This window comes from Panicum virgatum, chromosome 2K, assembly GCF_016808335.1.
Source record: "Panicum virgatum strain AP13 chromosome 2K, P.virgatum_v5, whole genome shotgun sequence".
NCBI classification, from domain to species: domain Eukaryota; kingdom Viridiplantae; phylum Streptophyta; class Magnoliopsida; order Poales; family Poaceae; genus Panicum; species Panicum virgatum.
The window spans coordinates 37,952,532-37,979,076 of record NC_053137.1 but is presented as its reverse complement, the minus strand read 5'-3'; the positions used below and the strand labels follow the sequence as shown (position 1 = coordinate 37,979,076).

General features: G+C 44.4%; 4 protein-coding genes and 1 long non-coding RNA gene across 31 annotated transcripts; all 5 read right to left on the bottom strand.

Annotated features, from left to right (window-relative positions):
* Nucleotides 1-2,472: 2,472 nt before the first annotated feature.
* Nucleotides 2,473-4,938, bottom strand: LOC120675161. 8 transcript variants are annotated; one of them, XR_005675231.1, is made up of 7 exons: nucleotides 4,772-4,938; nucleotides 4,634-4,677; nucleotides 4,428-4,542; nucleotides 4,211-4,330; nucleotides 3,510-3,781; nucleotides 3,200-3,390; nucleotides 2,473-3,088 (listed from the first exon to the last, which is right to left on the bottom strand). It is a non-coding gene; the product is annotated as an uncharacterized LOC120675161 (long non-coding RNA). The 8 variants fall into 8 exon arrangements; XR_005675236.1 differs by having other exon boundaries at nucleotides 3,510-3,773; XR_005675251.1 differs by having other exon boundaries at nucleotides 3,510-3,773; nucleotides 4,253-4,330.
* Nucleotides 4,939-5,020: 82 nt separating this feature from the next.
* On the bottom strand, nucleotides 5,021-25,858 carry LOC120674987 (putative disease resistance protein RGA3). Of its 20 annotated transcripts, none has more exons than XM_039956088.1 (13): nucleotides 25,695-25,858; nucleotides 20,828-25,581; nucleotides 20,598-20,726; nucleotides 20,148-20,257; nucleotides 19,855-19,932; nucleotides 19,670-19,755; nucleotides 19,199-19,255; nucleotides 18,886-19,004; nucleotides 17,933-18,155; nucleotides 14,910-14,952; nucleotides 14,775-14,832; nucleotides 14,108-14,177; nucleotides 12,729-13,482 (listed from the first exon to the last, which is right to left on the bottom strand). In XM_039956088.1, exon 2 carries the CDS (start codon nucleotides 25,564-25,566, stop codon nucleotides 20,842-20,844), a length of 4,725 nt encoding a protein of 1,574 aa, XP_039812022.1. In that variant the 5' UTR covers nucleotides 25,567-25,581; nucleotides 25,695-25,858; the 3' UTR covers nucleotides 12,729-13,482; nucleotides 14,108-14,177; nucleotides 14,775-14,832; nucleotides 14,910-14,952; nucleotides 17,933-18,155; nucleotides 18,886-19,004; nucleotides 19,199-19,255; nucleotides 19,670-19,755; nucleotides 19,855-19,932; nucleotides 20,148-20,257; nucleotides 20,598-20,726; nucleotides 20,828-20,841. The 20 variants fall into 20 exon arrangements, with proteins under 20 accessions (XP_039812114.1, XP_039812122.1, XP_039812127.1 ...); XM_039956111.1 differs by having other exon boundaries at nucleotides 19,199-19,251; XM_039956096.1 differs by having other exon boundaries at nucleotides 19,859-19,932.
* Nucleotides 6,313-7,319, bottom strand: LOC120675159. The gene has a single exon (XM_039956247.1). It carries the CDS (start codon nucleotides 7,255-7,257, stop codon nucleotides 6,355-6,357), a length of 903 nt encoding a protein of 300 aa, XP_039812181.1. The 5' UTR covers nucleotides 7,258-7,319; the 3' UTR covers nucleotides 6,313-6,354.
* LOC120675149 lies at nucleotides 9,538-11,318 on the bottom strand. Its single transcript, XM_039956234.1, has 2 exons — nucleotides 11,073-11,318; nucleotides 9,538-10,959 (listed from the first exon to the last, which is right to left on the bottom strand). The coding sequence occupies exon 2, from the start codon at nucleotides 10,942-10,944 to the stop codon at nucleotides 9,682-9,684; it is 1,263 nt and encodes a 420-aa protein (XP_039812168.1). The 5' UTR covers nucleotides 10,945-10,959; nucleotides 11,073-11,318; the 3' UTR covers nucleotides 9,538-9,681.
* Nucleotides 13,000-16,367, bottom strand: LOC120695266 (myb family transcription factor PHL7-like). Its single transcript, XM_039978556.1, has 5 exons — nucleotides 16,308-16,367; nucleotides 14,910-14,952; nucleotides 14,775-14,832; nucleotides 14,108-14,177; nucleotides 13,000-13,446 (listed from the first exon to the last, which is right to left on the bottom strand). The coding sequence occupies exons 1-5, from the start codon at nucleotides 16,365-16,367 to the stop codon at nucleotides 13,000-13,002; spliced, it is 678 nt and encodes a 225-aa protein (XP_039834490.1).
* Nucleotides 25,859-26,545: the final 687 nt, after the last annotated feature.

Here is a 26,545-nt window from a genome sequence, read left to right as displayed (position 1 = left end):
ACCGTAGTGCGGATTCCATCCCTTAGTGTTTCCAAATTGCTTTCTCGCCTCTTTTCCTCTGTGTGTTTTGTTTCGTCCGCGCCAAAATTGCAATAGGCATTGGAAAACTAGTTTATTTATTTTTTCTATATAACTATGGGCCGTTTGGGAGGGCTTCACCGACAAAATTAAAGCTGGTGAAATAAAAAATATAGCTCCACTAAAAGCTTTTAGTTCATTCTATATCGGTTTAAAAAATAGTTTTACGCTATGGTGCTTCAATTTACGCAAAACAGGTGAAGCTGATGCCGATAAAAGTCCTCCCAAACATGTTCTATATAGAGCGTCTCTAAGAGTTCACAATATTTTCTCCTCGAAATTTATTGTTTGCCAATTCCCCAAATGGATATGGAGAGGCAAAAAAAAGTCCATCTCCAATAGTTTTCCATTTTTACTCCTAAAAATGAGAAGTTGTGGGCCCACAAGGACAATTCCACGGGAAACTTCCATGACTGGCGAATAGGAGCTTCTTGCGAGTCAGATTGTCGGTGATTTAAGGCACGATAGGGTTTGAAATTTGGGAGAAAAGAAAGAGGATGACGAGGGAGTTCCATTTTACCTCTTGTGTCAGTGATGCACCGTGGCGGCCGGAATCGATGCAAAAAGTGGTGGCAGGCGCAAGCCATGCGCAGTCCATGGCGGACAGGCGAACGGCGGCAGCGGTGGCTACAGAAATTAAACCTTAAATCCTAGAATGCGGGAAAAAAACCAAAAGAATGGAATGGATCCATGGTGCGAAAGAGGGGCGGGACGGAGAAAAAGCGCGCGCCGAAAAACTCTGAGGGGGAGGTCCGATCGGGAGCCGCAAAGGGATGCGTATTTTTACGCACAAGGGAGGCCAATTTGCCAATTCTTAGGAGTTAGGGAACTCAGATAGAGAACTATTGGAGAGTATTTTTTATTTTTTTAAATAAATAAGGACGAGGAAGAGAAATAGGGAACTCTTGGAGCTGCTGTGTTTGGGAGCACTCTACTCCATCAAATTTGACTCCACTCCATGAAAAAATACCCAAACACCTCAACTAACTCCACTTTACTCCACAAAAAATCTAGAGCTCCTCCAGAGGTGCTCCACCAAAGTCTGGAGTTGATGGAGTTGGGATAAATTATCCACCATGCTATTCATTACACAAAAATAATGCTTCATTTCTTTTATTCCTCACTCTAACTCTCCGTCAGCCATTGCACCGAGCTCCCCTCCGCCGCACCCCTCCACGCGGCAGGACCCACATGGAAGTGAGGTGAGAGGCTGCTGGGCCGACCTGGGCCTAGTTGGGCTGATCGGATATCTGCTGGGCTGGTAGGGTGGAGGAGTTGGGCTGGCCATTTAGAGTTGTGGAGTGGAGCCACTGAATATCCAAATAGAATGAATTACAAGTGGTCGAGTAGAGTGGAGTTGGTAGAGTGGAGGTGGCTATTTTGAGAGTGGAGTGCCAGTAAATATAGAAGTCACGGAGTTGAAATGAGTCCAAAAAGTATGTGAAACTAAATTAATTATGTGTATCTAGGCTAGGATTAGTTGTTTACTCAGTGGTCCTCCATCAGTACCTATGTATTTTTTTTAGAGGATCTGTACCTATGTATTGATTTGAAATAAGCTTATAAAGTTTATTTGGGCTGTATATGTAAATCATGATGGGCCGTGCTGGCAGGTCGGTGGACAGGCAGGGCAGCCAGGAACCTTCTGGGATGCTTTGTAAACACACTGGAAGGCACCTGCTGCTCAATGCTCATAGTCTCTTGGACTGGCTCCAATTTCTAGGCCTGATTTAGATGTAAAATTTAAAATTTCAAAACTATCACATCGAATATGTGCGGCACATGCATGCATGGAGTATTAAATCTAGACGAAATAAAAAAAATCAATTGCATAGTTTACTTATAAATTACGAGAAGAATCTAATGAACCTAATTAGACTATGATTAGACACTATTTTGCTACAGTAAATATGTACTAATGATGAATTAATTAGTCTTAATAGATTTATCACATAATTTACAAATAAATTCTATAATTAATTTTATGATTAATCTATGTTTAATACTTCAAATATAAAAAGATTCTCATTCAAAACTTTACGCGATGCATCTAAACATTCCCCCTTCCTCCTGTCTGGCACGGCGCACCAAGGGGATGGTGGAGTCCATGGAGGTCCCGGAGCGAGGGAAGCGTGGCACATCGTATGATAGCTCGGTGGAGGTGCGCCGCCGGCTGCAGGCGTGCTTGGCGCTCCGGCCGGCTGGCCCCGGGCAGGAGCAGCGTGGGCGAGGGTGATGAGAGGAGCGCAGGCAGCCTGTGAGGCAGTTAATTGTTACATTTGTGTGATCACAATTACTTCGTACAAGTGGTATCTTGCATTGTTTTTTTATCAAGTGCTATCTCATTTCAACTCAGGGAAGTATGAAGAAGTAGAGACATCATGGGCAGACAATAAAGGACTGGAATGAGAGCAAGGATATAATTGGAGCAGAGAGTTCAGATTACTACTCCTTAATTGCAACAAAGCATAAAGTGCCGTTCACAACTCATTGAACAGAAATTACAGAGCAGAGGCTACTACTGCTTATGATTTTCACCAAACATCGATTACTCTTTCTATTTCATTTCACGGTGCAACACAACATCCAGCACCTCCGGCTTCTCGCGTTTGCTATGGCACGCTCTCTCCCAATCGGTTTCTTTGCTTCTTGCTTGCACATCACAAGCATATTGTTGACTTGTCGAGCTCTTATTTTGATCTCTCCTACATGTGCGCACAGTCTCAGGTTGATTTTTCAGAGTCCTCGACCAATGAGCCAGCGTGAAAGGATTTCCCGTCTCGTCTCTCCATCTTACGACTTTGATGCCTCATCCATAGTTTGATCGTTGGACGCCGTTGAAATGGCTGACTGATGATTTAAAGATGGATGGCGCCGATGACTTAAAGGAGGTCACTCTTCAACATTCAAATGGGGTGTTGCTATTCTACACATCAATAACATCACCCCCAAAATTTGTCGTGCTTCTCGTGCTTGATTGGTCATTAGAATTATTAAACCAAGCACTGGCCTACAAAATTGAAAAGCAGCAAATTGTTAACACAGACCACAATTTTAAGACAAATTTATAGTTTTAAATAGTCCCACTTAATTAAGAAAAGGTTAGGAAGCTGATTAGTACCTATTTGACTGTCAGTTTCTTAATAGGAGCAAGGTTTCTCTGGAAATTTCTATGCGAACCTGATTTTGGTCCATGCATTCTTGAAGAACCAGAGAGATGCAATAAATCTTGTTCAGCCTCAAGTCAAATGAGCACAAGTCATTTCCTGTGATGATAATTGTGATCTTCATGGGAAGCATCGGCATAAATTCCTAATAGCCAGATCACCAACAAAGCGGTAAAAAACTTGATCAATATCTCTGTAGAGAAAATAATATTTGCAATACACAACCAGCATCAAAACAGAACCAGGGCAAAATGCTGCACTCACCTTAGCGTGAGGATCAGCAAATGCATGTGCGCCCACTCTGATGAACTAGAAGAGGGCATTCTGAAGGAGCGTCCAGTCCAAAGTTGCTTAGGATGGCGACTTGTGCAAATGGACAACATCTTCTGCTCAGCAGGTAGATCATAGAACGAGTAGGGCATGACTGCCAATGATACAACCAATGAGAAGCGGGAAGCAGGAACAAAGGACAGCGTTTTACCAACTTATATATGCTCTGCTTGCACACAAATCTTCCAAAGATATGAGCTGCAAAACTATCGGAGCATCAGAAAATTTCACATTAGCTGCATAACTGTGTAAGTTAGTCAAAAAGAATACCACAAACTAATACATTCTTTTTACAATTTTCAAAACGGGCACAATCACTAAACAAGGAGTAAGCATAAATACCACAATGAAAATATAGAAAATGCAATGACATTCGTAATTTCACCTAAGGAGCTTGTTGGTTGAAAACAGTCTGAAGTCTAGATGCACACAACATTAATGCCTCATGTCCTCAGTTAGGGTAAAATAAAATATATATATTGATATTTTCTACCACCAGCATTTACTGCATTGAGGAAAGGAAATCTAAAAATTGTGAAGGAATTTCTATCCACATTATGACAAAGTTATTAAAGAATTTGGTATACCAGTCTTGTTATAGTAAAATGAAAAAACAAATGAAGAAATCGACCAACCTATGAGGGACTAACTGGCTTTGTATTAAGAAGAATAAATACCCATATTTGTCTTGACAAGGACTCAAATCTTGTAAGAATACCGGAGGGGCTGGTAAGACCAGTAGGCTGGTTTTCGGCCTAAGTTTTTGAGATTTGACCAAATCTTGAATGAAATTTGAAACTCTGAGAGAATTATAGCCAAAAAATAATCTGCATTACCAATAAGGTCATTTACCAGTCACAACCAGTAGGATCGATATTTGCCCGGTGAATGCCAGCCAAACTTCTGAAGTATTCAACGAGATCTGAAAACATCAGAGCACTCTTCGCAGTAGCTCCTAAAATTTTTTCTGGTTGCAAAGATATCAAGATAAAGATGTAAGTTTCCAGTATAATCTAGCCAAATGCCCATATTAGCAGATATGCAGTTGAGAAGCATACAAATGATTTGCTGACATGACTTTCAGATATTATGCTGGCTGATTCTGATCAGAAAAATAATACTCCTTGTTAGTTATCATGCACTAGACATATTAAGCTTGAATATCAGGGTTGAACTTTGAATGCTGAAATGCTTACATGCATTTTGTGTTGTTGGCGCAGATCTGTACAAATATGAAAAATGGGTTTTCTTCAACACAGATGGGAAAAGGTAGTTGAGCATCTTTCGGTGTTCTAAGTGCTAGCTCCTGTCTCTGTAAAAATCAGTATAGTAGCATTGTGACACTTAGTGCTACCTCCTGCCCCTGTGTATATAATTGGCTACAATTACAAATGGAAACATACACTATATACCAAATTAGAGACAAAAATTGACAGGTACTAGCCTTGTCAAAGAGCATTTATCCCACATCTGCCGAAGGAAGAACCATGATCGACAATAAGTAGTGCAGCTAAGTAGCATATAAGCACCATATCCAAACAAGCTAGTCATATGCTGCGCGCAGAAATTTAGAATCTCAGAGTTCAGAATTAACAAGTAATTCTCAGAGTGCATGAAAAAATAACCATTTTATTGAGACATTACGAAGGCAGAAAGTAATTTTCTAGGATGCTCAAATAACCATAGCATCAAACGGCAGTGAAACAATATATTGACTGAAGTATGGGTGATTTTGCATATACTAACCAGCCTTGCGTACAGGATGGAAGTTACATGTTGAGATTGCCATAGTTGAGTCTCTAACTTGGAGACAAAAAACAGTGCATATGTCAATAATATTTTGAGGCTAGAAGATGTACAGTTTGAAGAACCCTGCAGAACAGGTCAAAACAAGTGAATATTATGACCTTGGCAGTGATGACGTTAGGAAAGTAATGGCAACCGGTTGTAGGAGCTAGGAAAGGTAAATCACTATACATTTGTACAATCCAATTGGAGCAAAGTTCTGTTTTGTTAAGAGAACCCAATGGTCCTTACCTAGAGAACAAATAGTAGTTAAAAATAGTCAACGTTAGCTCCTATTACCTGTGTAATCAGGATATGAATGGCTTCAAGTATTGGGAAATACATACCAATATATGCTACATTATGCTCCATTAGTCAGCCATATTGACCGAAAGGCAAAATATGAATTATGATGTATGAAGGGCACATTGTTCCTATGTCAAGAAAATAAATGGGAATATCAATTCAGAACTACACAGTAGTTTCAGAGTAAAAAAAATGTGAGGATGCAAATTATATCATGCAGGAGTACCCAAGGCAACAGGCAAGTGTTTCAAGAAGATTGGTGCAAGCGGAGATGCGTTCTCTTAAACTGGCTTAATTCATATATCTCCGGAACAAGTAAATTAGGAATGAAAAATACTGAAGCAGCAAGTAAAGAGAATGAAGCTTATTTCTGCATGTTCACAAGTGAAGTGGGGCTATAAAACTTCTACAAACACATAGCAGGGTACTGCAAAGGTCTCTATCTATCAATAGTAGCAAGGAGAAGGATGTGCTAAATGTCACAGGAGATTGCATGGTAGAGTTCAAATGTACTAACCAGTTTTATATACATGTTGGGAGAAACATGTTGAGGTGTTCATAGCTGATAACACTGAATTTTCCATGGAGATAGAAAGTTTCCTATAAGCCTATAAGAATGTACAGTTCCAAGAAGATCCCTCTGCAGAAAAGGGGAAAAGGAATATTATTAGAACTGTCTGCTAAAGTGTCACAAAACACAATGATTTGACAGTCTCTGTAGCCCCGCCGGGAAGCACTGCAGCTTGTTGCAATCTGACAAGTCGAGTTGCTGTAGGGAGGTGAGGAGCTGAAGGGCCTCCTCCTGCTCCTCTGTGAAGCGCTCCATCTCCTCATTAGGCCAAAGGCTTAAACAGGTGAGGGAGGAAGAGAGGAGCGTGCAGATGGGTGCCGCAAGGACTCCTGCGACGTCATCCGTCTCCAGCCACTGCAGTTTGGTGGAAGGGGACGATGAGGGTTCGAGGGTGCCCTCTGAACAACATTCAGTGGAGAACAAATTGGGGGTTCCAGTGACGAATAATTCGCTGAGGCAGCCGTGCGCGAGGAGACGCCGCAAGCCCGCGCCTTCGGAGCCCCCGCAGTCCCATATTTGCAGGTTAACGAGAGAGGCGAGGTTCGAGAGGGGCGCCAGTTTCTCCACGCCATCAAGCAAGAGGGATTGCAGCGAGGTTGGGAAGGGGAAACCAGAAGAAGAGGGCGACGGCAAATAGCAGGCGAGGAACTTGGGGCAATGATCAATATCCAAGGAATGGAGAGAGGACAGAGCTTGGAGGCTGCCTCCATTTCCGCCGTAGGGTGAATCGGCTCGGAGGCTAAGCTCTGGGCAGTCCCAAATATCCAGCTTCTGTAGTTGGGGAGGCAAGAGCAGCAACGCTTCGTCTGTTTCCTCCTCCTTCAGCTGCTCCACCACACCTAACCCTGTTATCTTCCCACATCTTTTAATTGTCAATTCCGAGAGCTTCGGTAGACAACAGAGCATTTGTGTTAGTTCCTTCCCACTAGTAACCCTGTTCCAATCTGATATCTCCAGGAATTTTATAGTTGACGGCAGCTTTCGGAGGCCATCAAACGGCGGGGGAGGGCATTCACTCATCACCAGCTTCTCTAGTCCGGTTAATTTGTCAAAGTCCAAGACCCTCCAGAAAGACGGTGTCATATCCTTCTGATCACTCTTTCCAATAATTTCCAAGGATAATAAATTATCATAATATCCGTACCACAAACACTGCGTTCCGCAGGCTGGAGCTGGAATGGTGTGAGAGAAAAGTACTGTTGGCCTGGCTGGAGCTGGAGCTGGTGGCTGGAGTGGTGTGAGAGGAAAATACTGTTGGGATGGAGCTGGAGCTGGCTGCCGAACGGAGTGAAACTCTTCAAGTCCAAACCAACTCTTGATAGCCGAACAGAGCACCGAGCGCTGGTCCAAGGAACAGGAGGCAAGGACAACAGTTTCGGACAGTTCTCAATGCTCAGCTCCTGCAGTATCGGATTGCAACTAAAATTTGAAAAGGATAGCTCCACAAGTTCAGGGCAATCTTCAATGATGAGTACTTCCAGGTGGGACAACAATTGACCGACGACCCATCTTTTCAGCCTTGCTAAATTTTTAAGTTCTATTCTTTTCAATTTTTTGAAGTGCTGGCCTGGGATATTACTCAAGATTTCTTCAGCATCCTCATTAACAAGCCACAACTCACCTATAGGGGGAAATATTTTCCAAGACACACCATCCAGACAGAGAGATAGCAAATTCATAATCGAGAGGTTCGGACCAAGCCATGAAGGGCAATTAGGACCTCCATGCCCTCTAATGCATAGCTTTAGAAGATTGCTATGTGGCTTAAGGCCTTCAAGAACTTGATCTTCACGTGCAGGATCGTTGTTGGATCGATTAACATGCCAGTTCAATACTAACTCTTCCAGGTGTCTCTTGTACATTAGCTTTGCTTCATCTGCTTCTTCCCTTCCTTCAACATTTTCAAGATTGTCAATACTCAATGATCCACAGAGCTCTAGCAAATGTCCTATCTGCCTCAACTCAAAACCCTTAATTTTGTCTTTTCTAACCTCAAATCTTCTCAACTCTTGTAACAATTTAAATTGTCCCACCTCATAAATGCTTGCATGCACTATATCATTTGGAACAGGAAAATGGCGCAACTTTAAGAGGTTTCTCATATGCCTTGATAAATCACTGCAATTGTGGCATCCTTGTAGGTCTAGGACCCTCATGTGGTAAAACCTTGAAATGCTCTTTGGTGGTTGAGATTTAGCCCCCCATTCATTTTGTATCCGAAGGTATCGAAGATGGACCAGGTTAAAGAAGTTGTGGAATAAATCTTCCACCCTATAACTGCTTCCAGATATGAAAATAACACGAAGGGCTTTTGCTTTCTGGAACAAACCATGAAAAATCTTAACAAAGCTACTCTGGTGCTTCCCAAAAATCATCAAAGAGTGTAGGTTCTCAACTTTCAATCTTTTGCCTAATGCACTAAAATCTTCTTTGCAAATATCAAAAGTCTTCCTGTCCTCAACACTGGAGTCATCTATGTTGATAGACAAGTGTCGTATTGCCATGGGTATTTGTATGGATCTCACATTTGAACTGTATATGGCAAGGCATTCATGTGCTGAAACCTTTAGCCCTAATTCATGTAGCAGATCATGAATGACATAACGAGTGTGCCCATATTCATCTTCTTCCTTTATAAGAAAACCATGACCAACCAATTCTGTCAGGTAGCTTAGTCCTATATCTTCAATCCTCTTATTTTCACCATGTGAATGCAAGACATCTTGTCCTATCCAGAAGTGAATTAGCTCTTCTCTACTGAATCTATAATCTTCTGGAAATAATGCACAATAAGTAAAACATTGTTGCAGATGGAAGGGGAGATAGTCGAAGCTAAGCTTCAACGCTGGCATGATATCATGATCCTCATTCTGTGATTCCCATTCTTTACTTTCTAAAATTCTAGTCCAATGACCCAAATCAAGGTTGTTTCTCAATAATCTTCCAACAGTTTTTGCAGCAAGGGGGGGCCTTTTAATTTTTTGACAATCTTGTCTCCAGTATCTAGTAATTCATTATGATCCTTCAGTGATTGCATGTCATCACCAAAGGCATTGGCCCTGAATAACTCCTTAAATGATTCAGGGTCTAAACCTTTCAGGTCTATCCAATCATTAGTACGTTTTTTATCCATTTGTGCTAATGCAGGAATCCGAGTTGTGACTAGAATTACATTGCCTTTTGTCTGTCCTTTTGTGAACGGCAGTAGAAACCTATTCCACTCATCCACATTACTGCAATTCCACATATCATCCAAGACAAGCAAAAACCTTTTGGATTTTAATTGATCTTCAATCCCCTTATCTGGACTATCCTTTATGTCTATTTTGAGTTGATTTGCAATCTCTTGTGTCAATCTATACACACTGAAATTGACTGATACACATACCCACAATTTTATTTCAAAATGTCTCTGTACTTCATCATCATTATATATGTATTGTGTTAGAGTTGTCTTTCCTTAGTAATGTCATGAATAATATCACTTCTCTCATCCTTTCTCCCACAAAGTTGAGGCTCTATAGACTTTGAGGTGGTCACGGGCCGACTTGTGGCCGTGCGCTGGGGAGCACTGCAGTTGGCTGCCAACAGTTCTAGATTAAGAATTGCTGATACCTTGGCACACAGTGGCTTCAACTGCTCTACAATCTCCTTCATCTTTCGAGACATCTCAACCCTATCGAACTTGAGTTCTGGTGCCTGCACGTCGTGTTCCCTCTGTGGTGCCATGTTGGGACGGGCACAACAGAGGAATCGACGTCCAGGTGATGCAGCATTGGAGTTGTCAGGGTAGCATGGAAGGTGTTTACCGACAGTGTTGATGATGTCAGAGGCAACGGAGGAAATCCTAGCCATGCAGCCAGCGTGAACCGCCTGGTCACTCTGGTTGGTCGGCGGTGGCCTTGGCAGCGCCGGGGTGGCCCTTGCCCTTCCACACGGCCAGACAGCTCCACACAGAGCTGCACGGCCGCCTGCATCTTCTTCTTGCTCATCATCAGAAGGAAGTTTGCGGCCAAGGCATGGGCAAGCTCCACACTTGACTCCTCTTGTATTATCTTCATCTTGTTCATCGTGGTCAGCAGAGCTGCTGCAGCACTTGGAGGAGCCCAGCATCTTCCTCACAGCTCCACACAGAGCTCCTCGGCGGCCTGCATCTTCTTCTTGCTCATCATCATCATCAAGAGTTGTTTTGCGGCCAAGGCATGGCCATGGGCAAGCTCCACACTTGACTCCTCGGCCGCTCGTGTTGTCTTCTTCATCTTGCTCATCGTGCTCAGCAGAGCTGCTGGAGCACTTGGAGAAGCCAGCAAGCATCTTCCTGATGTTTCTGGCGGTGTGGCGAGCATTCAGAGCGTGGTTTCGGAGGCAGCCCCCGGCGTGCTCGTCCGCCGCATGGTAGGTGCCGTCGAGCTCGTCCTGGATGCGGAAGTAGTCGAACTCGTCCAGCACGTCGTCGGCCCGGTACGCCTGGTCCCGCAGCTCCCGGAGCAGCTCCCCCAGGGCCGGGTTCTGGATCTCCGGGCCGTGGCCGTAGCCGCGGCTGCGGGCATTGCTGAGCATCCCCTGCGCGTAGAGCAGCTCCATCCTGAGAGCCCGGATGTTGGGGCCGAGCTCGGAGCTCGCCGCCCAGGCCTCCAGCACCCCGCCCGAGGCGGCTCCCAGGGCCTTTCCGACCACCCAACGCGCCGCCTCGATGCCCACCTCCATGGCGGGCACTCGACTCTGTAACGGATCGATAGATAGAGCATATAATATAATAAAGGCTTTTGAAACTCTAAATTTTCATGGACGAACGAAACTCCATGTAGTACTGCGAGAGATGATCGAGCTCAAACCTGCAGAGCGAGGAAACCGTCGGCTTTGATGCTGATGGAACTGAACGGGCGACAGCAATGATCTGTTGCAAGCTTGTGATCTGTGGATCTTCTTCCCTGATTAACTGCTTATGTATGTAGATGGACGGAGGAGCGACGGCGGCAATGGGATCTCAGCCAGAGGAGCACACACCGACTGAGAGATGTGAGCAAAAGGCAAGATCGACAATGGACGGCCACTACCTAGAGCTGTGTCTTTTAATTTGTTAAAGGAAAGAGAGCGTCTTTTGTTGTAGCGTGAATTGTGAAGCAAAGCGAGGAATTGATTCTCAAGCCCGATCGATCGATCGCCAGGCTGCTTTAAACTTGATTCGATACTTGACGGTGCCATCAAGTCACTGATGATCATCCGTTGCACGAAATTCTTCTCTGACGGATGCTGAACTCCAAATGCAAGGAAGCGCAAACGAGGAGGGAGGGAGAACCGCGCGAAATCTTTCCGCGCGCGTTTCCGCTTGGCACCAAACTGCTGCTTCCTTTCCGGCCTCTCCCCCCCCCCCCCCCCCCCCCCCCCCTAGTGTCCTGTACTCTTGTTTAGTTGCCGCCAAGGCCGGAAAAGGCAAATGCGTGGTGGGAGATTACTTTCTGTATGAACAATCCATTCCTTAACACGACATGCAAACGACAGGTACAGTGTGCATTGCATCGGATTTGATGACAATCCAAGCACAAGAAATTCTTTTGTCCATATATGGTTTTCCCTGTACATGAAAATTTTCTGTTATTTGAAAGGCAATTAAATTTTCCATTATTTATAGAAATCGTTGTCCTTGCCATTTTTTGGTCAAAATGATGACCAACAATAAGGGGCTTGAGGATTGAAGTCACACACATACACTAAGGGAGAATGGGGAGATGAACTGCATGTAAAAAGTGCTTGAAGATGTTTTCATGCATTGCTACAATGTCAAGTGTATATTCAATCCACTGCATACGTACCTGGTAGCCATTCTCAGCTAGAAAGCTTGGGTTCGAGCCCTACATGGATAAATCCAAGGTAGCTCCACTGCTGTCCATGTGAAAGGTAGTTGAGGGCAAAGAGCGGCCAGGGCACCTCTTCCTCTGATGCCATTGCCACCAGGAACTAATGGATCAACAGCCTTCTGGTATTTTGGCACTGAGCTTGCCGGACACCTCCCCGGTTGAAGAGACATTGACAGACATGTGGAACACAGAGACAGGGACGGCAGCGGCGGCGTTGTCGAGCGTGAGGTGCCAGGCAGCGAAGGGGCTGCCGCCGGCACCAATGGGCACGGCCTAGTAGTCGAACTCGTGCTTGGGGAAGGTGACCTTTGGCCTAGCAATGTCGGCAACGAGCTCGGGTTCAAAGATCGCGGTGGCAGCTCCTAGGCAAGCCTGCCCAGGGCGGGATCAGGACGGGCCTGCGCGGCTGTGCCTCCTAATTGCACGGCATATATGCTACCAAAAATAATCATAGTAATAATAATATAGTACATGGTCAAGCACGAAGACAACCGAACCAGCAGAGAGAAGCATCCAGTACTGTCCCACAATCTTAACTTCAGTTTCTGATCAAGCTCAGGCGTTACGGACTGGAGAAGTGAATCAAAGTGGACTTGATGTCAAGCCTTTGTCGACACAGATTAACAGAATAAAAGCTGACAACATGGTATAGGTAACACAGCAACGGAACATTAGGCTTCCACCAACACATCTCCACTGAACTACAGATGGGACATAGATGTTACAAACCTAAGCACTTGTAGATGTCATGTATATCATGTAAACAATCACTGAACCCCCCTACAACTTTGTCTACCAACAATACAATCCTTGAGATAGCATCATTCTACCCAGACCTACAGAGACATGGATCAGATCATGCACATTGTGCTCAACAAGCTAGCAATGACGAAAGCATCAGAAGCTAATTGCCTGAGTAGGACATTGAATACGGCTGGAACTCGGAGCCTGAGCTCGATTCGAAGATGTTGCGCGGAAGGGAAAAATCAGCCTCGGCATCCAAGAAATCATTACCACTGCCTCGTTGCCTCTTTGCTGCCCTCTCATGGTTTGGACTAGCAGGAGGCGAGCCATTCTGGCAGTTGGAATCAGGGGTCAGTGGCTCGTGACGGGAGAGTGAATCACCACGACAGGTGCTCTTGGTTGCTTCAGTCCGTTCTCCAGTGTCCCTATTGGAAGTGACAACTTTAGTTGGAGACTTGGATGTCGGCGCAGGAGTCGAGGGCTCGGTCCGCTCAGAGTCAGGGAATTGATCACTTGATACTGTGACAGAAGCACCTGCAGCAGGAGTTTCAGATTTCACGCCAGTTAAGCGCTGCTGCTCTTCAATGATCTTCTGGAGGTACTTTCCCTAAGCCTCAATACGCAGCTGCAGCTGCCTTTGTACCTAAAGAAAATGTGAAACAAGACCTATCTCAGTATTTGATCTGTTGAATAGCGTTATCCATTCACCAATGCATCTACCATTCTAAAAGCATGCAAATATACATCCAATAAATATAATCATCCCATTTACTTTGCAAATTTGGTAACAATGAAGAAAATATAAATTAAAACACAAACAATATATGCAGTTTAAGTCAAAAAATATAAAGAACAACTTCATTTTGTTTCTAGCCAGATAAGATGATGTAGATTGTTTTACCCACACTTTTTGTAGATAAGATGACATAGCATGTACAGCAACAGAGGCCAATCATAAATAGCATGAGAAATTAACAACATTAGATGTCCAATTTATTATAATAGCGTAATTTTAGATAATGAGGAAGAGGATAGTTAAAACTGTTCTTGTACAAGCATTCAAATGACAAGAGTCCTCAGCAATGGCCTACACAGATAATGTTTTATCACAAATATTTACAATAAACACAAAGTTATTATGAAACACAGAAGAAATATATTATTTATCCATGTATATTACCAGATCCCTACTTAATATAGTAGGGCCAGTAGGCCCAAAATACATTCTGATAAGATAACAAAAGGATCAACATCTAGGAAACACTTACTTCTAACTGTTCATGCAGCCGCTTTTGGACCTCCATCTGCAGCTTGAGGGCTTCAGATATTGGCAATCCACTGTCAATCAAAAGTTTTAATGATTAGATGCCCTTGAGGAAAGAAAATTAAAAGGGATAAAATTTTTTTTCAATATAAGAGATAAATAATGCACTATTGGTTATTTTGAAATTATTGGACCTCTTTTTTTTCTAACATTTATGTACCTAAGATGTTTTAGGCCAAAAACTGATGAGAAGAAAGTAACATCTGGCTGCAAATTCATTTTGCAGAAATCAGTATAGTGGTGGTTTCAGTTTTGATCTAGTCATGGCCTGCTATTGCTTGATGTTTAAAATAATTACAGTTTTTTTTTAATCGAGGCAAACCCCATTTCCATTCAAGAACGGAAATACCGGACAGTAAATGAAATAATTACAGTTATCAGTGTTATTATTCCAAACAGCACACACATAGTGAGGATAATAAAGTCAAAGTGAATCCAATATGCTACATGTTTTTTTTCTTAGTAAATTAAAATGTGTTATAAATTTGCATACTTTTATCCTATGTCATGCCGCTATTCCAGTAAAACTACACCAAAGGTTGGCTCATAAGGGAAAAAAATAAATCAACTTTCTTAAATGAATTAAAAAAACTTGAGTTGTGTATTCATACGAGGATCCCTCAAGTCCCGCAAGCAAATCCCCTGGGTCCTTGTTATCAGCCTTGTTACCTACATGGGATAGAAATTAGGATCAACAAAACTAATACTGGAGTACCAAATATGTGGCCATGGGTATGTTCACCTACCATCAGCTGAAGCATCAGGAATGTACTTTGCTAGCCTGTATTTCTGAAACAGGAAGGTTGGAATTAAAGGAGTTAAATGATACATTATAAGAGAACAATTTTAATGGGCAGGTGTCACACTGAACAAATGTACTTGCAAGTGACTTTTCTGTTGGTGTATATGTGAGCCCACGTATAGAGGCCCATCTAGAGGCCCATGTATAGGAACTATATATCCCACCCTTCTAGGGTTTGGAGGAATAGACACAATTATTCTCTCCTACATGGTATCAATAGCCTAGCTTCTCTCCCTATCCAGGTCCGCGTGCGGCACGACCGGAGGTCCGGAGACCGCGCGTGGCGCGACCGCGGGCACCGGGGCTGCGCGTGGCGCAGCAGGGATCACCGGAAGCGGTGCCGGTGTGCCGGAAAAACCTGCAGGGAAAGGAAAGACAAGTAAAGGTGGCTGAACCACCGGGTCAGTCAGAAATAGGGACTCCAGCTCGGGGTCAGGAGAAGGTGTGGAGAAGGTGGAGTAGGGGAAATCCGACTCGTCAAAGACGACGTATCGGGAGATCAGGACGCGGCGAGAGGTGAGGTCAAAGCATCGGTACCCCTTGTGGTCAGGGGAGTAACCAAGGAACACACACCAAGTCGAGCGGGGCGCCAGCTTGTGAGAAGCAGTGGCGGATGTGTTAGGGTAACACGCACACCCGAAGACCCGAAGGTGGTCGTAGCGAGAAGGGGTACCGAAAAGAGCATGGTGTGGAGTGGGAGTAGGAGAAACCTGCTACTGTGCGCACGGTCCTCTCGCTTGCGCTCTCTCGCTCTTGGCCTGTGCACTAGCTGGATGTGAAGAATGCGTTTCTGCACGGCACTCTGTCAGAGACAGTCTACTGCTCTCAGCCGGCGGGATTTGTGGACTCGAGTCGTCCGGACATGGTCTGTCGGCTCAACAAGTCCCTCTATGGTCTGAAGCAGGCTCCTCGGGCTTGGTACTCTTGGTTCGCCACGTTCTTGCTGACATTGGGGTTCACCGAGGCCAAGTCTGACACTTCTCTGTTTATGTACCATCATGGGGATGAGACTGCCTACCTGCTGCTCTACGTTGATGATATTGTGCTCACCGCCTCCAGTCAGCAGTTGCTTGAGCGCGTCATCTCCTCTCTGCAGCAAGAGTTTGCTATGAAGGATCTTGTTCAACTCCACCACTTTTTGGGCGTTACCGTTGAGACTCGCCCGTCTGGCCTTCTTCTTCACCAGCGGCAGTATGCTCTCAACATTCTGGAGCGGATTGGGATGACTGATTGCAAGCCTTGCTTCACTCCTGTCGACACTCAGGCGAAGCTGTCTGCTGATTTGGGTGATCCTGTGGCTGATCCTACTGCCTACCGAAGCCTCGCCGGTGCCTTGTAGTACCTCACCTTCAACAGGCCGGATCTCACATATGTCGTTCAGCAGGTTTGTCTTCACATGCATGATCCCCGGGAGTCACACCTTGCTACGTTGAAGCGTCTCCTCCGCTACGTCCGTGGCACTGTTGGCTTCGGCTTGGTTCTTCACCGCTCGCCCTCTGCTGAGCTGATTGTCTACACCGACGCTGACTGGGCTGGCTGTCCGGACACTCGCCGCTCCACTTCCGGCTACGCCGTCTTCCTGGGCGGCAACCTGGTCTCCTGGTCATCCAAGCGGCAGCCGGTTGTCTCCCGCTCCAGTGCCGAGGCGGAGTACCGGGTTGTCGCTAACGACGTGGCGGAGGCGTCCTGACTCCGACAGCTATTGGCGGAGCTCCACAGCCCGCTCGCCAAGAGCACGCTCGTCTACTGCGACAACGTCAGCGCCGTGTACCTCTCCACCAACCCCGTTCAGCATCAGCGGACGAAACATGTGGAGATCGACTTGCACTTCGTGTGCGACAGGGTCGCAATCGGCGATGTCCGGGTACTCCATGTCCTGACCACCTCCCAGTTTGCCGACATCTTCACCAAGGGACTACCCTCCTCGACCTTCTCGGAGTTTCGCTCCAGCCTCAACATAGCAAGTGGCTAGTTGTGGCTGCGGGGGGTATTTGCCCTTTGTACTTTTTTTCTTGTCCAGTTTTGAACACCGCTGCGACGGTAGTTCAGACTGCGGGGGGGGGGGGGTGTTGGCTTTCTTGTTGTCCAGTCTTGAACACCGTTGCGCCGGTAGTTCAGACTGCGGGGGGGTGTTGGTGTATATGTGAGCCCATGTATAGAGGCCCATCTAGAGGCCCATGTATAGGAACTATATATCCCACACTTCTAGGGTTTAGAGGAATAGACACAATTATTCTCTTCTACATTTTCACATGGTATATTGTTAATCCTGGTACACCCATAATTCTCAGAACTCCTTTTGGAGTTGCTCCTGTTCCATTTGAGGAATTCCAGTGTTAGCAAAGCAGAAATTTTCAAAACACCTGCGAAACTAAGTTACAAATTCTGCTGATTGTGCTTGTTTCATGGATCAACTAATTTCATTAATTTAAGGAAAAAATTCCTTCAATTATTATAACTCTGGCTATATTAGGATTCAAAAGGAAAATCTGGAATTGATGGACCTGGACTTGGTAAACTGCATCCCTAGAACAGATGAACGAAATTTAACACCAAGCGATAGGAGTAATTAAATTTCGTTCTTGTTGCTAACTTTAAAACAGGCTCTCATAAATCCCCATGTTAAATCATATTTGATTGTTAGCTTTTACATCTCATCCAATTTGCTTGAGAAAAAAATAATGGGCCTTATTTTGTAGTACAGTTCTGAATGGTGTCTTTAATCGTAAGCAATATACATGTTACTGTCATCTTTTTCCATGAGAACATTTATAGCTTCGTAGTGTATAAAAGAAAGTTCATTAGATGCAACAAAATTTCATGATATCTAGGAAACCAGTAAGATTCTTAATAAAGAAGTTATCAGGTTCTATTACATGATTATAGGAGAACAACATCATCCTAATGTATTTACTAAAATCAAACTAAAAGAAGAAATGGTGGCATAAGAGTTGCATGAACACATACTGTCAGGACCACCGAGTTGAGTAACAGCCTCAACAAATCTTTCATGCAGTTCATTTGTCCACCGTAGGCGTTGCCTTGCAGCTAAGTTGTTATTGTTATTTGCTCCGTTACTAGGACCCATGTTGTTTCCAGCTAACTCCATTTGCTGCTGGTTTGCAACTGAGTTGGTATGAGTTGAGCCAAAACTAGCTTCCGGTTTTGAAGAGTACATTGCTCATACCCTCTGCAGGGAAAAAGAAGTGTCAGATCAAGAGCCAAATATTAGATACTTCCTCTGTTTCATTGTATAGGATAATTTTAAGACTCAAACCTCATAACTTGCAACCAACGAATAGCCATAAAAAAAAAGGGCAGCCCGGTGCATGTAGCTCCCGCTTGCGCAGGGTCCGGGGAAGGGTCCGACCACTTAGGTCTTTTTGTACGCAGCCTTACATGATATAAATTTAGTCGTATGAAAATGATATCATTGGATGCACGTTTGAAAGGGATTTCTTGCAGTTACAATTCTGTTACTACAAACATTAATAATACAAGTGTTTTTGGTCAAAGTCTAGCTTGTAGGCCATGCCAAGTAAAGTGATTCTTATATTTTGAAATGGAGGGAGTAATATTTTAAGAAAACGAATACTTTTGCTCACAGTAATGACAGAAATTTTTTTCCAGTGACAAGCACATGTATAAACCAACTAACGTTTAGAGTGAAAGTAAAACAACTGTTTTATACTTTTATACCCATTTCTGATATAGATACAGATTAGCAGATGCAGTGATTTATGTGGACCTTGGGTATCCCAGAGAAGACTAATCGCACACTAAAAAAACTAAGTGCGGAGACACAGTAGATGCCCAACAGTAGATTAATCAAACACTAGCAGCGACCATCAGCTGCTATGTTCTCCATTTACAGTTACACAGGTAGTTATGCTAAGGGAAAAAACTGAATAAGGAAGCACCTTGCAACAGTGGTAAAAAAGAGCATTTATCCCACAACATCTGCCAAAGGACGTGATCGACAATAAGAAGTGCAGCTAAGTAGCATATAAGCACCATATCCAAACAAGCTAGTCATATGCTGCGCACAGAAATTTAGAATCTCAGAGTTCAGAATTAACAAGTAATTCTCAGAGTGCATGAAAAGGAATAACCATTTTATTGAGACATTACAAAGGCAGAAAGTAATTTTCCAGGATGCTCAAATAACCATAGCATCAAACGGCAGTGAAACAATATATTGACTGAAGTATGGGTGATTTTGCATATACTAACCAGCCTTGCGTACAGGATGGAAGTTACATGTTGAGATTGCCATAGTTGAGTCTCTAACTTGGAGACAAAAAAATAGTGATATGTCAATAATAATATGAGGCTAGAAGATGTACAGTTTTAAGAAAACCGCAGAAATGCAGAATAGGTCAAAACAAGTGAATATTATGACCCTTGACAACAACAACAACAACAACAACATAGCCTTTTTTCCCAAGCAAGTTGGGGTAGGCTAAAAATATTATGACCCTTGACGGTGACAATATTAGGAAAGTAACAGCAAACAGTGGTAGAACCTAGGAAAGGGCAATCACTTTGTACTAGTACAGTCATATTGGAGCAAAGTTCTGTTATGTTAAGAGAACCCAATGGTGGTTAGCTAGAGAAAAAATAGTAGTTAAAAATATTCAACATTAGCTCCTATACCCGTGTAATCCAAAATATGAATGGCTTCATGTACTAAGGAATACATACCAATATATGCTACATTATGCTCCATTAGTCAGCCATATTGATGAAAGGCAGAATATGAATTAAGATGTATGAAGGGCAAATTGTTCCTATGTCAGGAAAATAAATTGGAATATCAATTCAGATCTATACAGTAGTTTCAGAGTAAAAAAAAATGCGAGGATGCAAATTATAACATGCAGGAGTACCCACGGCAGCAGGCAAGTGTTTTAAGAAGGTTGGTACAAGCGGAGATGCATTCTCTTAAACTGGCTTATTTCATATATCTGTAGAACAAATAAATTAGGAATGAAAATACTGAAGCAGCAAGTACAGAGGTTGAAGCTTATTTCTGCAGGTTCACAAGTGAGTGAGGCTATAAAACTAAAAACTTCTACAATGACATAGCGGGGTACTGCAAAGGTCTCTTTCTATCAATAGTAGCAAGAAGGATGTGCTAAATGTCACAGGAGATTGCATGGTAGAGTTCAAATGTACTAACCAGTTTTTTTCTACATGCTGAGGTATTGATAGTTGATAATACTGAATTTTCCTTGGATATAGAAAGATTCATACAAGCCTATAAGAATGTACAGTTCCAAGAAGATCCCTCTGCAGAAAAAATGAAAAGGAATATTATTAGAACTGTCTGCTAAAGTGTCAGAAAACACAATTATTTCTATTTTGCATTGGAAACAAATAGATCATGAATCTATGTAAAATCATATTTATATTTGTTGTGGATCATCAACTGTGAACAAAAGAAAAATGAGCTTGAATCTAAGTAATAGCATAAGAATTGAAAAAAAGGGTATATGCTAAGCACTGCTCCAATGCTAGCTCACACAGCACATGAATAAATGTAGCACCCATGAAACAGGGGAACATGTTGAGACACATTACAAAGACAACAAGTTCGCGACTAATAAAAGGGGATAGGTTATGCACTAACCGATTTATGTACAGTGTGGAAGGGCACATGCTGAGAAGATGCTCATGCTTGACAACTCGGAATCAGAACTATCAATCGATAGAAAGCGAATCCTAAGAGGTTAGAAGAATTTACATTTGAACAAGAGACCTGCAGAGTAGGAGAAAAATAGTGGATTACTTGAAGCAGTGACTGCGTTGGAGCAAACAGAAGGAGAATGACTAGGATTGCGTGCTAAGAGTGCATGTTACCTTGAGTAATTTAGTCAGACTCTGACTATTGGAATGGTTCCTATCAGCGTGCGACACTGCCTCCTTAGCTCCTCGCTGTTGCCATTACTGACATGTAATAACTGCAGTGAACTTGGGAGGCCGCCCTTGGGGAGACCCCGGATGGAAGGACAGAAGGAGATCTCTAATTCCTCCAGGGAATTAGGGAGGCCGTCCTTGGGCAGCGAGCGGATGGATGAGCAGATGGAGATTTTTAATTTCCGCAGGGAATTGGGAAGGCCGTCCTTGGGCAGCGACCGGATGTCTCCACTGCGGATCTCTAATTCTTGCAGGGAATCAGGGAGGCCGTCCTTGTGCAGGGAGTGGATGGCTGGAGAGCCAGGAATCAGTAATCTCTTGAGGTTTGTCAGTCTCTGTAGCCCCGCCGGGAGGCACTGCAGCTTGTAGCAATGTGACAAGTCGAGTTCCTGTAGGGAGGTGAGGAGCTGAAGGGCCTCCTCCTGCTCCTCTGTGAGGCGCTCCATCTCATTAGGCAGAAGGTATAAACTGGTGAGGGAGGAAGAGAGGAGCGTGGAGATGGGTGCCGCAAGGACTCCTGCCACGTCATCCGTCTGCAGCGACTGCAGTTTGGTGGAAGGGGACGATGAAGGTTCGAGGGTGTCCTCTGAACAACATTCAGTGGAGAACAAATTGGGGGTTCCGAAGACGATTAATTCACGGAGGCAGCTGTGGGCGAGGAGACGCAGCAAGCCCGCGCCTTCGGAGATGACGCAAGCCCCTATTTGCAGGTTAACGAGAGAAGCGAGGTTTGAGAGGGGCGCCAGTTTCTCCACGCCAATAAACCAGAGGGATTGCAGCGAGGTTGGGAAGGGAAAACCAGAAGAAGAGGGCGACGGCAAATAGCAGGCGAGGAACTTGGGGCAACCAATAATATACAAGGAATGGAGAGAGGACAGAGCTTGGAGGCCGCCTCCATTTCCGCCGTAGGGTGAATCGGCTCGGAGGCTAAGCTCTGGGCACTGCCAAATAACCAGCTTCTGTAGTTGGGGAGGCAAGAGCAGCAACGCTTCGTCTGTTTCCTCCTCCTTTAGCTGCTCCACCACACCTAACCCTGCTATCTTCCCACATCTATAAATTCTCAATTCCGAGAGCTTCGTCAGGCAACGGAGCATTTGTGTTAGTTCCTTCCCACTAGTAACCCTGTTCCAATATGATATCTCCAGGAACTTTATAGTTGACGCCAGCTTTCGGAGGCCATCAAGAGGCGGGGGAGGGCAGTTACCCATCACCAGCTTCTCTAGTCCGGTTAATTTGTCAAAGTCCAAGACCCTCCAGAAAGACGCTGTCATATCCTCCTGATCACTCTTTCCAATAATTTCCAAGGATAATAAATTATCATCATATGGGAACTGCAATCTCTCCAAGTCCAAACCAACTCTTGATAGCCGAACAGAGCGCGGAGCGCTGGTCCATGGAATGGGAGGCAAGGACAACAGTTTCGGACAGTTCTCAATGCTCAGCTCCTGCAGTATCGGACTGCAACTAAAATTTGAAAAGGATAGCTCCAGGAGTTCAGGGCAATCTTTAATGATGAGTACTTCCAGGTGGGACAACAATTGACCGACGACCCATCTTTTCAGCCTTGCTAAATTTTTAAGTTCTATCCTTTTCAAATTTTTGAAGTGTTGGCCTGGGATATTACTAGAAATTTCATCAGCATCCTCATTAACTAGCCACAACTCACCTATAGGAGGAAATATTTTCCAAGACACACCACCCAGACAAAGAGATTGCAAATTCATAACCGAGAGGTTCGGACCTAGCCATGAAGGGCAAGTAGGACCTCCATGCCCTCTAATGCATAGCTTTAGAAGATTGCTATGTGGCTTGAGGCCTTCAAGAACTTGATCTTCACGTGCAGGATCCTTGTTGGATAGATTAACATGCCAGTTCAATACTAACTCTTCCAGGTGTCTCTTGTACATTAGCTTTGCTTCATCTGCTTCTTCCCTTCCTTCAACATTTTCAAGATTGTCAATTCTCAATGATCCACATAGCTCTAGCAAATGTCCTATCTGCCTCAACTCAAAACCCTTAATTTTGTCTTTTTTAACCACAAATCTTCTTAACTCTTGTAACAATTTAAATTGTCCCACCTCAGAAATGCTTGCGTGCACTGTATCATCTGGAACAGGAAAATGACGCAACTTTAAGAGGTTTCTCATATGCCTTGATAAATCACTGCAATTGTGGCATCCTTGTAGGTCTAGGACCCTCATGTGGTAAAACCTTGAAATTTTCTCTGGTGGTTGAGATATAGCCCCCAATTCATTGTGTATCCGAAGGTATCGAAGATGGACCAGGTTAAAGAAGTTGTGGAATAAATCTTCCACCCTATAACTGCTCCCAGATATGAAAATAACACGAAGGGCTTTTGCTTTCTGGAACAAACCATGAAAAATCTTAACAAAGCTACTCTGGTGCTTCCCAAAAATCATCAAAGAGTGTAGGTTCTCAACTTTCAATCTTTTGCCTAATGCACTAAAATCTTCTTTGCAAATATCAAAAGTCTTCCTGTCCTCGACACTGGAGTCATCTATGTTGATAGACAAGTGTCGTATTGACATGGGTATTTGTATGGATCTCACATTTGAACTGTATATGGTAAGGCATTCATGTGCTGAAACCTTTAGCCCTAATTCATGTAGCAGATCATGAATGACATAATGAGTGTGCCCATATTCATCTTCTTCCTTTATAAGAAAACCATGACCAACCAATTCTATCAGGTAGCTTAGTCCTATATCTTCAATCCTCTTATTTTCACCATGTGAATGCAAGACATCTTGTCCTATCCAGAAGTGAATTAGTTCTTCTCTACTGAATCTATAATCTTCTGGAAATAGTGCACAATAAGTAAAACATTGTTGCAGATGGAAGGGGAGATAGTCAAAGCTAAGCTTCAACGCTGGCATGATATCATGATCCTCATTCTGTGATTCCCATTCTTTACTTTCTAAAATTCTAGTCCAATGACCCAAATCAAGGTTGTTTCTCAATAACCTTCCAACAGTTTTTGCAGCAAGGGGGGAGCCTTTTAATTTTTTGACAATCTCGTCTCCAGTATCTAGTAATTCATTATGATCCTTCAGTGATTGCTTGTCACCAAAGGCGTAGGCCCTGAATAACTCCTTAAATGATTCAGGGTCTAAACCTTTCAAGTCTTTCCAATCACTAGTAGGTGTTTTAACCATTTGTGCTAATGCAGGAATCCGAGTTGTGACTAGAATTACATTGCCTTTTGTTTGTCCTTTTGTGAACGGCACTAGAAACCTATTCCACTCATCCACATTACTGCAATTCCACATATCATCCAAGACAAGCAAAAACCTTTTGGATTTTAATTTATCTTCAATCCCCCTATCTGGACTATCCTTTATGTCAGTTTTGAGTTGATTTGCAATCTCTTGTGTCAATCTATACACACTGAAATTGACTGATACACATACCCACAATTTTACTTCAAAATGTCTCTGAACTTCATCATCATTATATATGTATTGTGTTAGAGTTGTCTTTCCTATGCCCCCCGGACCAACAATTGGAAGTACTGTGAGGTCCTCCTCACAATACTTCCCCTCAGTGATGTCAAAAATGATGTCACTTTTCTCGTGCTCCCTGCCATAAAGTTCTGGCTCTCTAAATTCTGGAGTTGTTATGGGTCGGGTCATCATAGCATTTCTATGTGATGGTGCGGGCCACTGTCCCTTTGAGAACCATGTGTCAAGGCTGGTACCAATGCATTGGACAATGCTACGGCTGGAGTCCAGCAATTCTAGATTAAGAATTGCTGATACCTTGGCACACAGTGGCTTCAACTGCTCTACAATCTCCTTCATCTTTCGAGACATCTCAACCCTATCGAACTTGAGTTCTGGTGCCTGCACGTCGTGTTCCCTCTGTGGTGCCTTGTTGGGACGGGCACAACAGAGGAATCGACGTCCAGGTGATGCAGCATTGGAGTTGTCAGGGTAGCATGGAAGGTGTTTACCGACAGTGTTGATGATGTCAGAGGCAGCGGAGGAAATCCTAGCCATGCAGCCAGCGTGAACCGCCTGGTCACTCTGGTTGGTCGGCGGTGGCCTTGGCAGCGCCGGGGTGGCCCTTGCCCTTCCACACGGCCAGACAGCTCCACACAGAGCTGCACGGCCGCCTCCATCTTCTTCTTGCTCATCATCAGAGGGAATTTTGCGGCCAAGGCATGGGCAAGCTCCACACTTGACTCCTCTGCCGCTCGTGTTGTCTTCTTCATCTTGCTCATCGTGCTCAGCAGAGCTGCTGGAGCACTTGGAGAAGCCAGCAAGCATCTTCCTGATGTTTCTGGCGGTGTGGCGAGCATTCAGAGCGTGGTTGCGGAGGCAGCCCCTGGCATGCTCGTCCGCCGCATGGTAGGTGCCGTCGAGCTCGTCCTGGATGCGGAAGTAGTCAAGCTCGTCCAGCACGTCGTCGGCCCGGTACGCCTGGTCCCGGAGCTCCCGGAGCAGCTCCCCCAGGGCCGGGTTCTGGATCTCCGGGCCGTGGCCGTAGCCGCGGCTGCGGGCATTGCTGAGCATCCCCTGCGCGTAGAGCAGCTCCATCCTGAGAGCCCGGATGTTGGGGCCGAGCTCGGAGCTCGCCGCCCAGGCCTCCAGCACCCCGCCCGAGGCAGCTCCCAGGGCCTTTCCGACCACCCAACGCGCCGCCTCGATGCCCACCTCCATGGCCGGCACTCGACTCTGTAACGGATCGATAGATAGAGCATATAATATAATAAAGGCTTTTGAAACTCTAAATTTTCATGGACGAACGAAACTCCATGTAGTACTGCGAGAGATGATCGAGCTCAAACCTGCAGAGCGAGGAAACCGTCGGCTTTGATGCTGATGGAACTGAACGGGCGACAGCAATGATCTGTTGCAAGCTTGTGATCTGTGGATCTTCTTCCCTGATTAGCTGCTTATGTATGTAGATGGACGGAGGAGCGACGGCGGCAATGGGATCTCAGCCAGAGGAGCACACACCGACTGAGAGATGTGAGCAAAAGGCAAGATCGACAATGGACGGCCACTACGTAGAGCGCTGTCTTTTAATTTGTTAAAGGAAAGAGATCGTCTTTTGTTGTAGCGTGAATTGTGAAGCAAAGCGAGGAATTGATTCTCAAGCCCGATCGATCGCCAGGCTGCTTTAAACTTGATTCGATACTTGTCACTGATGATCATCCGTTGCACGAAATTCTTCTCTGACGGATGCTGAACTCCAAATGCAAGGAAGCGCAAACGAGGAGGGAGGGAGAACCGCGCGAAATCTTTCCGCGCGCGTTTCCGCTTGGCACCAAACTGCTGCTTCCTTTCCGGCCTTCCCCCCCTAGTGTCCTGTACTCTTGTTTAGTTGCCGCCAAGGTCGGAAAAGGCAAATGCGTGGTGGGAGATTACTTTCTGTATGAACAAGCCATTCCTTAACACGACATGCAAACGACAGGTACAGTGTGCATTGCATCGGATTTGATGACAATCCAAGCACAAGAAATTCTTTTGTCCATATATGGTTTTCCCTGTACATGAAAATTTTCTGTTATTTGAAAGGCAATTAAATTTTCCATTATTTATAGAAATCGTCGTCCTTGCCATTTTTTGGTCAAAATGATGACCAATAATGGACTTGAGGATTGAAGTCACACACATACACTAAGGGAGAATGGGG